Below are 13,993 nucleotides of genomic sequence, written 5' to 3' on the forward strand. Positions count from 1 at the left end.
TATTTAAATTGTCGCGTTTTATATATATATATATATATATATATATATATATATAATTGTAGAAAAGAAATGGTTTCTATAATTATGTTACTTCTGATATCGTAAATTATACTATAACATTTTTCAAATGAAAAAATTACTGACCTTTTTTGCAATCCATTTGTAAAAGTGTCAACATAAACACAAAGCGATTTTAACAACGCAGAACAGACTGCTTTTTTAGAAATTAATTATTTCAATATTTTAAACGAATTAATATTGCGCCTTTATACTGCTTTTACATTATTATTTTTTTCGAGTCCAACTTGTCCTATGTTCTTTTATATGCTCTCGATATTATTTGTTAGTACAAGAGTGCTCGCGTATCGATTTGAGAGTCGAGTTTACTTTTCAGATTGTTTGTCTTCGAAGGATTCTAGTTGACTTTTCAAATTTCAATCTAAATTCGTTCGAGTTATTTTTCACATGACATATAATCAAGATTTATTTGAAAACTTATTCTTCTCTTATATCGCATATCTTTGCGTATCTTATTTTTAAGCGTTCGCGGGATGTTCGTGCAAATGTCACGTGTTGAAACTTTTCAGCATAATATCGGTGAAAGCTAAGTCGTTCGCCGATCGGGAGATACGCTACACGTTGAAGGCGCAAGGTCAAGGAGCCGCAGGTACATTCAACATCGGCCCGACATCTGGAATCGTGAAACTTGCGAAAGAACTGGATTTTGAGGATCTGCGACAACCTCACATTTATTCCTTGATAGTGACAGCGACGGAGGACTCTGGTGGTTTCTCGACCTCGGTCGAGGTAAGTGGATTTATGTTTCTGTCGAACTTTGTTGTCGTTATCACTACAGAAATGACATTTCTTTCTTTCCGCGAAAAATATGTACCTATACTCAGTTATCTGTCATCTATCATACGTGTTATTGTTTCTTTTATCGTTTAGTATTATTTATTTTTAAAACTAAATATCGAGCAATGTATTTCACTCACTCATATTAATCACGTTTATTGTCTTACTCTATTTGTTAATTTTTTAGCTAACAATTCGAGTGTCCGATGTAAACGATAATGCTCCTAAATTTGAACTGCCGGATTATCAAGCTCACAATATCGACGAAGATCTTCCGCTGGGAACGAATATACTGAAAGTCAAGGCGACCGACGCTGATTCAGGAGCGAACGCGGAAATTGAATATTTAGTATCCGACGATCATTTTAGTGTGGATTCCAATGGCATTATTGTTAATAATAAGCAGCTCGATGCGGACAACAATAATGCTTATTACGAATTCATCGTTACCGCCAAGGACAAGGGTAAGTTATGGAAAAAGTAATAAATTACGCGGATACGGCTTGCACTTTAAAACTTGAATTAATAAAAATATTTCTATATTCTTCCGTATAAAAAGTTTGTAATTAATCAAACTCAGTAATAATGTATACCTAATGTATATATTCATTTATCATGTCTCGAGATATCGATTGTCCACTCTTTTGTGGATATAGTTAACGTTTCTCAAGATCTGCTTGAAAAAATGTCGGTTGATATCTTGAAATCGATTTTACTCCTATATTACTCCTATATCCTATAGGAGATATGTAACGGAGGTCACGTAAAAAGGGCGAAGAGGGGATGCCCTTTCATACGTTCTGTCAGCAAGTCGAGGATCAGCTCCGAACGACTAAATCTCGCGGATTTGGTTTTCAAACGAGCTCTAAATCCCTGTCTTGCGTCGCGCTGTATCAACCTCGTATTCGCGTAGACGCAAATTTACGTTATTTGCATATATATGGCGCGAATGCGAGATGATTTCCGAATAAGTCACGGCTTAATTGGAAATAAAGCGGCTGAATCGGCACGAGTAACATGTGCGCTTTTATTTATTGCGCATTCATGCGTGCATATCGCTTCGCGTGAAGTTTGACGTTGTAATAATACAATAGTTGTTTAACATGCATTCCTATCGCACACATTGCCAATTCAATAATTTAAATTAATACAGCGCGATTTTCATAATGTTTAAATATTCCATATTGTCATTGAATATTCGAGATTGTCATTGCGCGATTTATATGGTGTCGAGCACGTACTTCTTTCTACCACAGTTATGTTTCGCATAAAACGTTATTCTTAATCTTTAAGTTACAGAGATCGCTGCATAAAAACTTGATTAAAATATTTCACAAGTACATTTAATATATATATATATATATATATATATATATATATATATGGTACATGATTAACGAGTTTATATATCTTTCAGGAGAACCGTCGAAAACCGGCACGGCGACGGTGCGGATATACACGAAGAATAAAAACGATGAGGAACCGAAATTCTCCCAGCAAGTTTACACGCCTAACGTCGACGAGAACGCCGGACCCAATACCCTGGTAACTACCGTCGTGGCGTCCGATAAGGACGGTGATAACGTACGATTCCGATTCGTTGGCGGGAACACTACGTCGGGACAGTTCGTGATTGAAGAGATTACGGGTGTGATACGTCTTCATGGCAAAGAGATCTCCCTGGATCGCGATAAGTACGAGCTAAATGTCACGGCTTTAGACGACGGCGCGTGTTGTCCGAACGGCGATCAAACCATCCACACCAGCACCGCTGTCGTTGTGGTCTTTATAACCGATGTGAACGACAACAAGCCGGTGTTCAAAGATTGCGGGATGTATTACCCGAAAGTGGAAGAAGGCGCGCCAAATGGTAGCACTGTCATCAAGGTACAGGCTACTGACGAGGACAAGGGTGTCAACGGACAAGTCAAGTACTCGATCGTGCAGCAGCCCAATCAAAAGGGCACCAAGTTCACCGTTGACGAAGAGACTGGTCAAGTCTTGACCAACAAGGTACATTTATTAACGATCCTCTTCAGATATTCAAAATGATATTTTATATTTTATTATATTTTTTAAAAAAGCGAGAGAAAATGAATTCTTATATATTTTCGTTTAGCAAAGCAGATGAAAATTGATTTTAAACAAATATAATATTAATATTTGACTCCTTTTGTTTGAAGCTTTCAATAAAGACAAAAATGTATGTCAACTTTATTGAAATACGAAAAAAATAAAAAATCGGCTTTAAAAGGGTAACTTTAATACAAATGCAATTCGCATATTTAATAGTCTTTGAATATATTAACAAGTATCTAACAATCACTAATTTTCATTTCTACCATGTCTAACTTTGCCATCTTTTGTACGTATCGTATAGGCCGAGCGATAAACACGCGAGGTACTTAACACTTTAATTATTGCTCGTGTCGCGATCCATAAAGATCTCTAACAATAAGATATCAGCTCCATATATGCATTTCATCAGTTATACATATGTTTCATTTCATGTTGCATGTTCATTTCATCGCTTTAGGTTTACATATTTCTACTAGCTCTCGCTTTTTTATATCTATTTAGCTATATTAATCAATAAAAATTAATATACAGTTTTTATTACTAAATGTATATGTATATAAAATTTTGAAATAATTTTCATGAAGAGATTTAATTAGCTTTGCTTTAATTATATAATATAATATTATTATTTTTCATATATTAAAGATAAACAATTTTTAATGCAATTTTTATTATATAATTCAAAATCATAATTTTCCATGTTATTCATATTCAATAATATAACTATCTTTTCAGGTTTTCGATCGTGAAGGTGACGATGGGAAATTTGTGTCTGTCACTGTTAAGGCGACGGATCAGGGCGAACCCTCGTTAGAAGGTGTTTGCTCATTTACCGTCGAAATAACGGACGTGAACGACAACCCGCCGTTGTTTGACCGACAGGTGCGTAAACTAAACCAGACTCGAAGGCAAACGTTTAGGAAAGAACCCCTTTCGAGATAGAAATGCGCGAGCAGATGTCCGGAAGTAAGATCGTGCGCTGGCGGAACCACCAGCGGTGTACGTTATGCCTCGATGCACGTAACTCGAGAGACCACTAGCGATGTAACTTTGGGCTAGTTTCGTTGCTTACGATCAAGATACATACATTGTCGTTTATCGATTTAACGTGCACATATATACATATATACAATATATATACGTAGGAGTTTGCGCGGCAAAGTAAATGGAACAAGTGCATAATTTGTAAAGTCCGTAGCATGATATCTAAAGTGCATCTCATAAATTATAAACTTGATTCACTCTTTCATGTTTTAAAATCGTTATGTATATTACAACATATGTAGCGTGTTTTCCGAGGTATTTGCGACAAACTTTGAAAGCATAATCTCTCGATTTTGAGTTTAAATTTTGAACAAAGTTTAAATAAAAATTTGAATCATCACCTCGTCATATTTTATTCTAATAAATTTCAGAAATTTTAAGTTTTTTTAGAGATTCTATTGAAATAAACAATAAAGATTACTTTTCCTATAGTTTTCTATTAAAACAAAACTAGAAATTAAATAAACAATGATATTTTGACGGATAATTTTTCATGAAATTGCGATCCTGAAACACGAGAATATATCTTATAATTTTTAATTTTAATTACGTAATTATATATCTGAATATAAATATTTCCTGAAACATGTAAATGTAAAATCAATGCGTCGGACTTTGAGATGAATTAACTTTCGTTGAAATTTTGCAGAGATATGTAGAAAACGTGAAACAGGATGCGAGCATCGGAACAAATATATTGAGAGTGTCAGCATCCGACGAGGATGCTGACAACAATGGCGCGATCGTGTACTCGCTGAGTTCACCCAACAATGAGCAGAATCTGGAATACTTTGAGATCCAACCAGAATCTGGTTGGATTGTATTAAAGAAGCCCCTAGACGTAAGTATCTCTATAAAAATCGCTAATATCTTACATATCGTCTCTCTTTAGCAGTATAAAACAGCATCGTTTTCCTGGAACACTCCCACTTTTTCGTGGGCGAGGCTTGCAATTTTTCTTTGCAGCCAGCTTCTTGTGCCAGCTTCTTTTGCTCTTGACGTCCTTACGATACACACGATAACTACAAAAATATATTCTCAGCAATTAAAAATTATAATATTTCCGCTCGAAATAATTATTTCATTAATATTACTCGTGATATATCATCTAAATCGCGATATACACTCGTCCCGAATAAGTGTACGCGTGTCCCAGGAGAATGTGTAGGCTACGTAGCATATACTATATCTATTTATATATATATATATATACGTATATATATGATATCGTATAAATACAAAACTTGAGTGTACACCTTCTGCCGATATATTGTACGTTTGCGTTGACTTACGTTATATTTAACACGAATCCGTTTTGTTGCTGAGCGGATAAACTTGTACTAATATACGTTTTGGTCGGCAATTATTTCTCTCATCACTAATATGCAACGAAATGAGTTTCCTTTTTACGGCACATGTATAGAACTTTTTAATTCCCATTGATATGCACAATGTGTTCACTATGGTAAATACTTAGCTATGCCTGATTTCCTCAAACGCTTCATGTACCTGAATCGATCGACCGTTCGGGCTATTTTTGCAACAAAACACTCTCTCTCTGTCTCTCTCATTCTCTCTATTGAGAACATACTCGCGGCGCGAGTACCTTTTTAAAAGATTCCAAACGAAGCTTTGATACCTCTTGTCCAGTTTTTTCATTCAATTTTCGTCGAGAATCGGTAATCGAGTTACGTATGAGCGGTCGAAAGAAAAAAAAAAAAAAAAAAAAAAAAAAAAAAACATACGCGTATCTTTTCTTTTCCGTCCTTCTTGTTATCTTTACTTAAATTTCCGTTACTTGCCGTTCGTTTTACCGTGTTTTCCGATTTTGTATCGCGACACCAATCATGATCATTTTCGATCAACTTTGACGAATTGAAAAATGCCGACGCGTAATTTTGCAGAGAAAAAAAAACAAAACAAAAAAAAAAAAAAAAAAAAAAACGCGTGCGGATCGGCCTAAACGTGTGTGTGCACGGCCGACCGAACGCGAAAACGTGTGTACTTTTCATACTTTTCCTGAAAAGTAATCAAAGAAAAGAATGTGTATTATTTTTTTTGTACGTGTTACGCGTTGGAGAAAAACGGGAAAGAATGGGAAGGAAAGATGGTGATAAAACGATGATGAGATAAGAGATATGTGATAAAAAAAAAGAAATGGAAACGTTCGGAGCAAACTAATGATCTTTAACTAATCAACTAACATTATTAATTGTGAATGTTTTTCAAAAGGGAAGTGATGTTTTTTGAACTTCCAGGAGCAGGTGGGAACGACATTTTTTGAGCCCCACGTACGGTGTACTTCAACCTCTACGCATTTTGTGGTGCATCAGACATAAACAATTTTTGACAATGCTTGCATATTTTATATGAATGTGTTTTTGATTCCTTTACAGGAACGGATCTCGCTCTCGCTCCTACATCCGTCCTTGCCCTGTGTCTTTCTCTCTCTTTCTCTCTTACTCTATGTACATCTCTTTTATCCTGTCTTTAATTTCTGATTTTTTTTTTGTTTCTTTATAAAATATAGTTTTGATATGTTGCATTTTGTATTTTCTGTTATGTTGATAATTACTTTGTTAAAGATGCCTGCTAATTATTGATTTACTGATTTTGCTGCGTTGATAAGTTTCTCTATCAATCTTTTTATCAATCAGTTTATATGTTCCTATTCTTCATTTCCTAATATGCTAAGTTACTTTAGATTTTGTTTTCTACATTTTTCTACTTCTAACTCTGTCTTATCTATTTCTTTAATATATTTTCTTTCTAACGTTTCCCCATTTTCATTCCACTCTCCCGGTATACCACGACGTGACTGACAAAGAAAAGGAAAAAGAATACGAAAAGTATTTTTGATCGAGAGCGTTTAATAATGTATATGTATATATACATATGTATAGATCATAAGAAAACTGTTCGTGGTGTGACATTTTTTCTTCTGTGATTGGGGCGGCATACCACTGTCGTGACGAAACGGGAAGAAAGCAAATGAAAGTGAAAGGAAAGTCGAAAAAAAAACCAAACGTGCGGATATATAATCACTATCACGACGATTCAGAAATAACGTCCATCGGTTTTTGAGTGTCGTTAAAACGAGAACGAATCAGACGAGGGGTCGTCATAGTTTTTTTTTCTCCCATCCAGTCTCAATATAAAACTCCACCCTTCTCCCCTTTTTTCAAATCTCCACAGCTATCCTCATTATCACCAATCTCTCTCTCTCTCTCTCTCTCTCTCTCTCTCTCTCTCTCTCTCTCTCTCTCTCTCTCTCTCTCTCTCTCTCTTTCTGTCTCTCTTTCTCTCTGTCTCTTTATTCTCCCTTTCTTTTCCCTCCTTTTCCTGATCGTCTCCCGATGCCTCTTTATCGCATTCTCGCTTGCATGCAAATGCCTGCATTGATTGATTTCGTAAAGGAACTAATTTCAACTTCTTATTGTTTATGTTTGTGTTTATTGCACCATTTACTTTCTTCGGATTTGATGATGACAAAAAAAAAAAAGGGCTGTTTTCCAGTAAGTAGGATCTATATTCTTGTGTTTCACACCTTGCATTGAGACACATTATGATGTGACAGCATTGTTACCTGCGCAAAAGAAAAGTATAATATTCGTTGCAAATATTCTAGAGCGCCTTTCCGTTCGATTATTCAACATTATATCGTTTCGATGATTTTTTGCCTCTGTTGTTGTTATTGTTGTCACTCGGAGACGTCACTCTCTTTTTCTCTCTTATTCTCTCTTTCTCTGCTCTCTTCTTGTCGCTCAATTTTTCTATAAATCTTTCTCTCTATTATCGTCTCTCTTCAAATGTTTTCGTTCAAAAAGTTTTTTTCCTATCACGCGTGATATATTTTTTATGTACATACACACGTGCTATCGCGCTATGTTCGCTCTTTTGTCCTGGTCTCGTACGTATCTGTAAGTGTAGGATGCTGTTTTTATGTCGGTATCCTATACTACTGGTGATATATCAATTTGTCTTTACGCGATACTAGATATCCGACGGACGTTTGACAAGTATATAAAATAAATACATGTAATATATATAACGTGTCATTTTAAAAAAAAGTCTCTTCTAATTTGTCGAACTTGTAAGAGAAGCTTGAATTATGAAACAAAAAAGCTTAAACTTATTCTTATTTAATATTAAAATAAAAGTTAATATCTTAATGTGTAGAAAGTTAAAATTTATCTAAATTTACATAATATTAAAATTACAAAGATTGAGAGTTTATATAAAATACTGATTTATATCAATTTGATTTAATGACGTACTGAAAATAAACTGACTTGCTGTGAAAATTCATACGTAACACATTTTTATTTTTTACTTTGCATTTTAGTAGCACAGCACTTTGTAATCTAGTATTTGTAAGTTTATATTGTATTTTTCACGGCAGGGTCTTTTTTAAGTGTAAATCATGTTTCTTAATAAAATCACAAAGTGCACTCATTTTATGTGTGTCCTTTTAGTTAACGTCCGTCGGATCGAATGCTAAACTTCTGGAACAGCTTCAATAATTACTTTTAATGTTCCAGGAAGCCGATAGATCTCATTATTAACAATTTTATGAGATAGCAAGATTATAAATAAATGTATTCGCGTTTCATTTGAAAAAGAAATACGCCAATCATAAAATTGATTTCCAAATGATTAATCTGATGCAATGTGTTTTTAAATAAAAATCACGATGTTAATCTCGTATGAAGCGGGTGAATAGAATCAGTAAATTATAAACTAAAGAATTAAAAAGATTTCAAAATTAAAAGTTTATTCAATTTTGTGTACAATTAAATCTAATTTTATCCATTTTTCTAGTTATGCATCTACAATTATACTTCTTAACACAAATTTTTTATATAATTCTATTTAACTTCCAATTACTATTCACCCGCTATTCTTTTTTATTATACTAGACATTTTAGAATTAATTAAAATTAAAATTAAAATTAAATAAAATTTTTTAAATATAGATTCTTGGATATACTCTACATAAATAAATAAGAATTTAAAATATAAAAAAAAAATATTTGATTACAAATTAAATATAAACTTTATTTATAAAACATTTAATACAAATAAAAATATTAATTTTGCAAATAAATTAAAACAATTTACAAAAATGAAAAAAGTAATTCTAGAATATCTAGTATAAATATCTTTCAGTTTCATGTTATTTCGGATGAGCAAGGATAAGCATAACATTCGTCCCATGCAATTATCATTATTTGTATTTAATACAATCCTTGTGTAAACGCACCTTTTCACTTTTTTGAAAATCAATCTAAGATTTATTAGACGATGTTATGGAATTATCGAAATATCTTTGATATAAAATCAAAGTAAATCCTACACGTATCGCATAGACAAAACAATTTGTCCGCTGGTGTCAATCAATTATCAATATAATTATTAGCAATGAGCTCAAATATGCAGGTCTGTACATTCTACAGGTAAGTATAGGCGTCACAACTACATCGTCTACACTTGCTTATAATTTTCACAATCTATTCATTATTGAAACTGATTACAAATTGCACATATTTACATATTTATCGATATTATATTATTATTATTGCTTTGTTAACTAACAGAAGTCGGCGATGTAGTAACCTTCATCATTATTATGACCATCATCAACATCATCAACATCATCATCGTCATCATGCTACGTCACTGTATGTTGCAATTATTCACAAACTATTCACAAAATATTCACCTCATGGCATGTTTGAGTTCATTGCAGTTAAATATCTTGTTATCGTAAGCGATGCACTTTTATTATTTAATTCAAGGAAAATTATTAGGAAAGTTATTTAAATTCTCATCCGTTAAGGAAGACGGCAAATCAATCACCGAAATAACATGCAACGGAATCCATCGAGATACCTACGAGACTGCACGGCCTTTTCTCTCCGTTTTTCTTTCTATCTTTTTCTATCTTGTTTATCTTTCTCTCTTCTTCTTCCGTTTTAATCTCGTTCGCGAATAAAAAGCAGATAGATCATCAAGTACTTTCTCGTGTGGACGCGCTCGACGCCGAGTGACGCCTTAGCTCTTTCCAAGTAAACTCCAACAGAAAAGACGAAATCGAAAATGAGAAAAAGAAAAAAAGAAAAAAAAGTATAAAGTGACGGGAAAAAAAAAAAAAATCACAAAAAACCGCCAACTCCCGAAAAAAAAAGTGTTCTCTAAAGTTGACGGCCCAATGTTTTGCCACTAGCGTGACAGCTATCGCCTGCGAGTACGGGCCTCCGACAGAGGGATGCCAGTCTTGTCCGCAGACGTGGACGTTGAGTTAGACGTCGTAGACAGAAACAATAAACCACCTGTGTGGGATTCGAATGTATACGGCCCCATTCACATCAAAGAAAATGTCACAGTGGGTACTATAGTGACGTCGGTGAAAGCCAGGTTTGTATGCCACGACATGACCAAGACAAGACACGTGACATGCCGTGCCGTGCCATGTAGTGCTGTCCCTCCTCTCCGATCCTTGTTTCCAATTTAATTTTTTTTTTTTTTTTTTTGTTACCCTCCTTTTTCCGTTTTACCTCAATTCAATTACTCGCGTATTCTATTTGCCTCACGATTCCCTTCGATTCCCGATTCCGTTTAAATTTACTTTACGAGTTCACGCCAAGTTTTCTTTCTCTTTTTTTTTTTTTTTTTTAATCTACGTTATTCTTTCTATTTACCTTGTTCCATTTCATTTCTTTTTCTATTCCTGTCACGCGACATCTATGATCTCTAGTTTTGTTAATGTTTTTCATACACTTGTATAATCAATTCTTTTATTAAACACACAGAAACAAAAGGTACACATCATTTTCTTTATTTCTTTCTTTCTGGTTGCGGAAGCACTTATGGTTAAGCGCGGCGCGGTAAATCGCTAAATTGGCGGACACTCCTTCTCCTATTACTACAACAACTTCTATTACTATTACTACTACCACTATCTCTTCCTAATATATACTGTAGCGAGTCGCGGCGATCGCTCTTCGACGATATTTGGAGGCAGCGAGTGTTCGATCGGGCAGTAATAATTTGAAAATAATCGAGCTTCTCGATTTTCAAATGGAGTAAGTGAAGTCTGTATATAAATTAACAAGACACGATTCTAATTATAAAACGTACATCATTACTATAATTTTTTCCGAGAGAATCTTATAAATTTATTGCCATTATTTCGTCTCAAGATATAATTTTCGACTATTACATAATCAGACAACTTACTCCACATTTGAAGATCGAACAGGCTCTCACTATTTCGACAAAGAGAAGAGCGACAGAAGGAACCGTGCGTCTTCAAAGACTCGGCAGACACAGCGATCGCCGCGCAAAAGTAGCAGTAATAAACATACGCAATAATAACCATAATTATGCGAACGCGGGAAGGCAAAGCGGGATTTCCTACTGGCGCCTCTCTCTCTCTCTCTCTCTTTCTCTCTCTCTCTCTCTCACTCACTCTCTCTCTCTAGCGCGCTATAATATAAATGTAATATATATATATATATATATGTAATTAGGCGAGGATGTAGCGAGAGAGATCCTGGTGCGCGCTCTTTTGCGTTATTCATGCGCAGAATGCAGGTTGCGGGAGTGTCGTCGATCATCCATCCAGAGCTCATTCAACTTCCGGCCCATTCTGCGAGCATCAATACGTATAATCTCGCATTCGTGCGAGCCTCTCGTTGTAATCTTTGTACAGTCGAACGAGCGAATTCAGCACGAGGGTGCGTGCATATATAATGCGCGAGCTCGCGCTCGCCAAAAACGTTCCAGGCGAAGGTCGAGACCGAGAGACGGGGCATCGCGAGATGTGATGGCCAAAATGGGGGATGCAAAAAGAAAAAAAAAAAAAAAAAAAAAAAAAACACCCTCCTCTTTTCTTCTTCTCCTCTCAAAGAGAGAAATCACCGGAAAGAGCGACGGTGCACCAACGACGTTATTCCCCCCTTTTGCCACGAGCCTTAACGCCTTAACACTAACGCCGTTGTTTTTTGTTCCCGTTTGTTATATACACGCGGTCTGGCCGCATAGCGCGAGACGTACAAGCTGGAAGCAATGGCCAAAGACAGGGGCTACCCACCCTTGTCGCGAACGGTGGAGGTACAGATTGACGTTGTGGACCGTGCGAATAATCCGCCCGTATGGGACTACGTAGTGTACGGCCCGATCTACATTAAAGAGAACATGGCCGTCGGGGCTAAAGTTGTGTCTATTAAAGCCAGGTCTGTCACACTGTCAATGCTCCGTGCGGCTCTCTGCACGAACCCGCCCTGCACGCAATCTCGTGGCAGTATTGTTCTTGTGCACGTTAATTGATATTGTGTACGAATTCCACATTACACGCATTTCGACACATACACACACAAGCATATTCAACATTATTCGCTCGCTCGCTCGCTCGCTCGCATACATCGTAGACTTGAGTATATAGGAGGTTGAGTGGTGGAGAAACATAATCGTGATGTCGAGTATACATGGGAGGATAAGAGAATACGTGAAGGATACCGGAGGTATTTATTTTTCGCAAAACATTGATATTAGAGCAATGATTCTTGAACGTGAGCCTTTCAAATGTCGATTGTTGAAATGCATTCGGTACTGTAATAAAGATAATTAAAGTATATTGTAGTATTTTTTAAAGAGTAACAGATAAAGAGATAATGGATAATCTTTTCGGTGAGAATAAATTAACAACAGTAGAGATTAGCAATCATCATCATCATTATTTTTTTAAATAGAAATTAATTAATTTCATATCGATTATCCATCGCGGATGTAGCAATATATTAATAATTAAAATCTTTCACTCTATTAATTGTCGTAAAAATTTATTTATAAATTCTAGCTCTTTCGCAAAACTTCACGTGAGAATTATTGCCTCAAATCGCGTTCACACTCGCGAAGATATAAATGCGTCTCGCATTTATATGAAAATTCATACATCGACACACACACATACACACACACATACATACATTCTTAAACGCGATGTATCCTCTTTTCTGCGATGTGAAGCTATTTGTGATCGGTACCGGCCTCGTTAGCGCTTCATTTTTTTCGACTTAGCGTGCAGCAAATAGCGTGATTCCATCGAGCCGATTACGTTCTCGAAACGTTTTGTTGCATCTCTACGCGAAAATACGAAACCATTTTCATTCTCTCGCGGTTGAGCTCTAATCGATTCCGCAGCGAGATTTATTTCTTTTCCATCGAGGTAACAAGAAGGTGCCTCTTTCGTGTACACGTAAATTGAATAAACAACGCGACCAAAGACTCTCTTTTATTCAAAAGAATGACTTGTAATTCGCAAGGAAAATATACAAGAAACGTTGAATCCGAAGAAGAACCATGTCGAGTATCCGTCTCGGCGCTTGTATTTATCACTAGAACGTAATTTTCCGAACAAAGCGTGAGTCCCATTGTTGCACGATAATCGACACAGATATAGCCGTGCTTCTACTATTATTGCGTTAAATATTAATTGTTTGTCCTGCCCATTGTTGCTTAGGAATTACTATTAATTCGCGCAAACATGAGGAGAAGAACGGCAATTTTATGAATTATTATCAACATGTTGATTACGATCTAAAGTTAAAATAAATAATTAATTACAATCAAAAATACATATCAGTTTAAATAGCGTTACAGCTCAATATTACAAAGTTTAATGATCAATTTTTTAAATGTATACAGTTTATATTATTTTTAATATTTTACCAAGATTGAAAAAAATATTCTCCGTCATATTTTATTCTAACTTTTCGGATAAAATATAACTTTAAAAAAATATTGCGGATGCGTGGTGAATTGCGCGGTGGCAAAAAAAAAAAAAAAAAAAAAAAAAAAAATCCAGCTGACCGATGCAAACGCGTCTTTTTGCTGCAAACGTACCGAAAGCCGTGTCGAAAAAAACGTTAGTAATGGGTAGTTTGCGCTTGACGTATCGCTTTTAACGGGTAGTCTCATGGAGACACATGGACTTCCGGCGAAAACGAATTGG

The 13,993-nt window shown here is 35.4% G+C and overlaps 1 protein-coding gene and 1 long non-coding RNA gene across 11 annotated transcripts in view; one reads left to right on the plus strand and one right to left on the minus strand.

The window, feature by feature from the left end:
* Positions 1–13,993, minus strand: part of LOC140673262 (uncharacterized) — a 115,952-nt gene that overhangs the window by 58,482 nt on the left and 43,477 nt on the right. The window lies entirely within an intron of this gene.
* LOC140673240 (neural-cadherin) overlaps positions 1–13,993 on the plus strand; it is a 192,860-nt gene that overhangs the window by 42,493 nt on the left and 136,374 nt on the right. For 7 of the 10 annotated variants that reach the window (XM_072906040.1, XM_072906045.1, XM_072906044.1 and 4 more), the window contains 6 exons: positions 588–807; positions 1,043–1,319; positions 2,273–2,868; positions 3,670–3,816; positions 4,628–4,819; positions 12,025–12,215. In XM_072906040.1, coding sequence (XP_072762141.1) covers positions 588–807; positions 1,043–1,319; positions 2,273–2,868; positions 3,670–3,816; positions 4,628–4,819; positions 12,025–12,215 — 1,623 coding nt within the window. Of the gene's footprint in view, positions 1–587; positions 808–1,042; positions 1,320–2,272; positions 2,869–3,669; positions 3,817–4,627; positions 4,820–10,204; positions 10,396–12,024; positions 12,216–13,993 lie in introns of those variants that run through there. The other 3 variants (XM_072906041.1, XM_072906046.1, XM_072906050.1) reach the window with 2 other exon arrangements.

Source organism: Anoplolepis gracilipes, chromosome 14, assembly GCF_047496725.1.
Source record: "Anoplolepis gracilipes chromosome 14, ASM4749672v1, whole genome shotgun sequence".
Taxonomy (NCBI): Eukaryota; Metazoa; Arthropoda; class Insecta; order Hymenoptera; family Formicidae; genus Anoplolepis; species Anoplolepis gracilipes.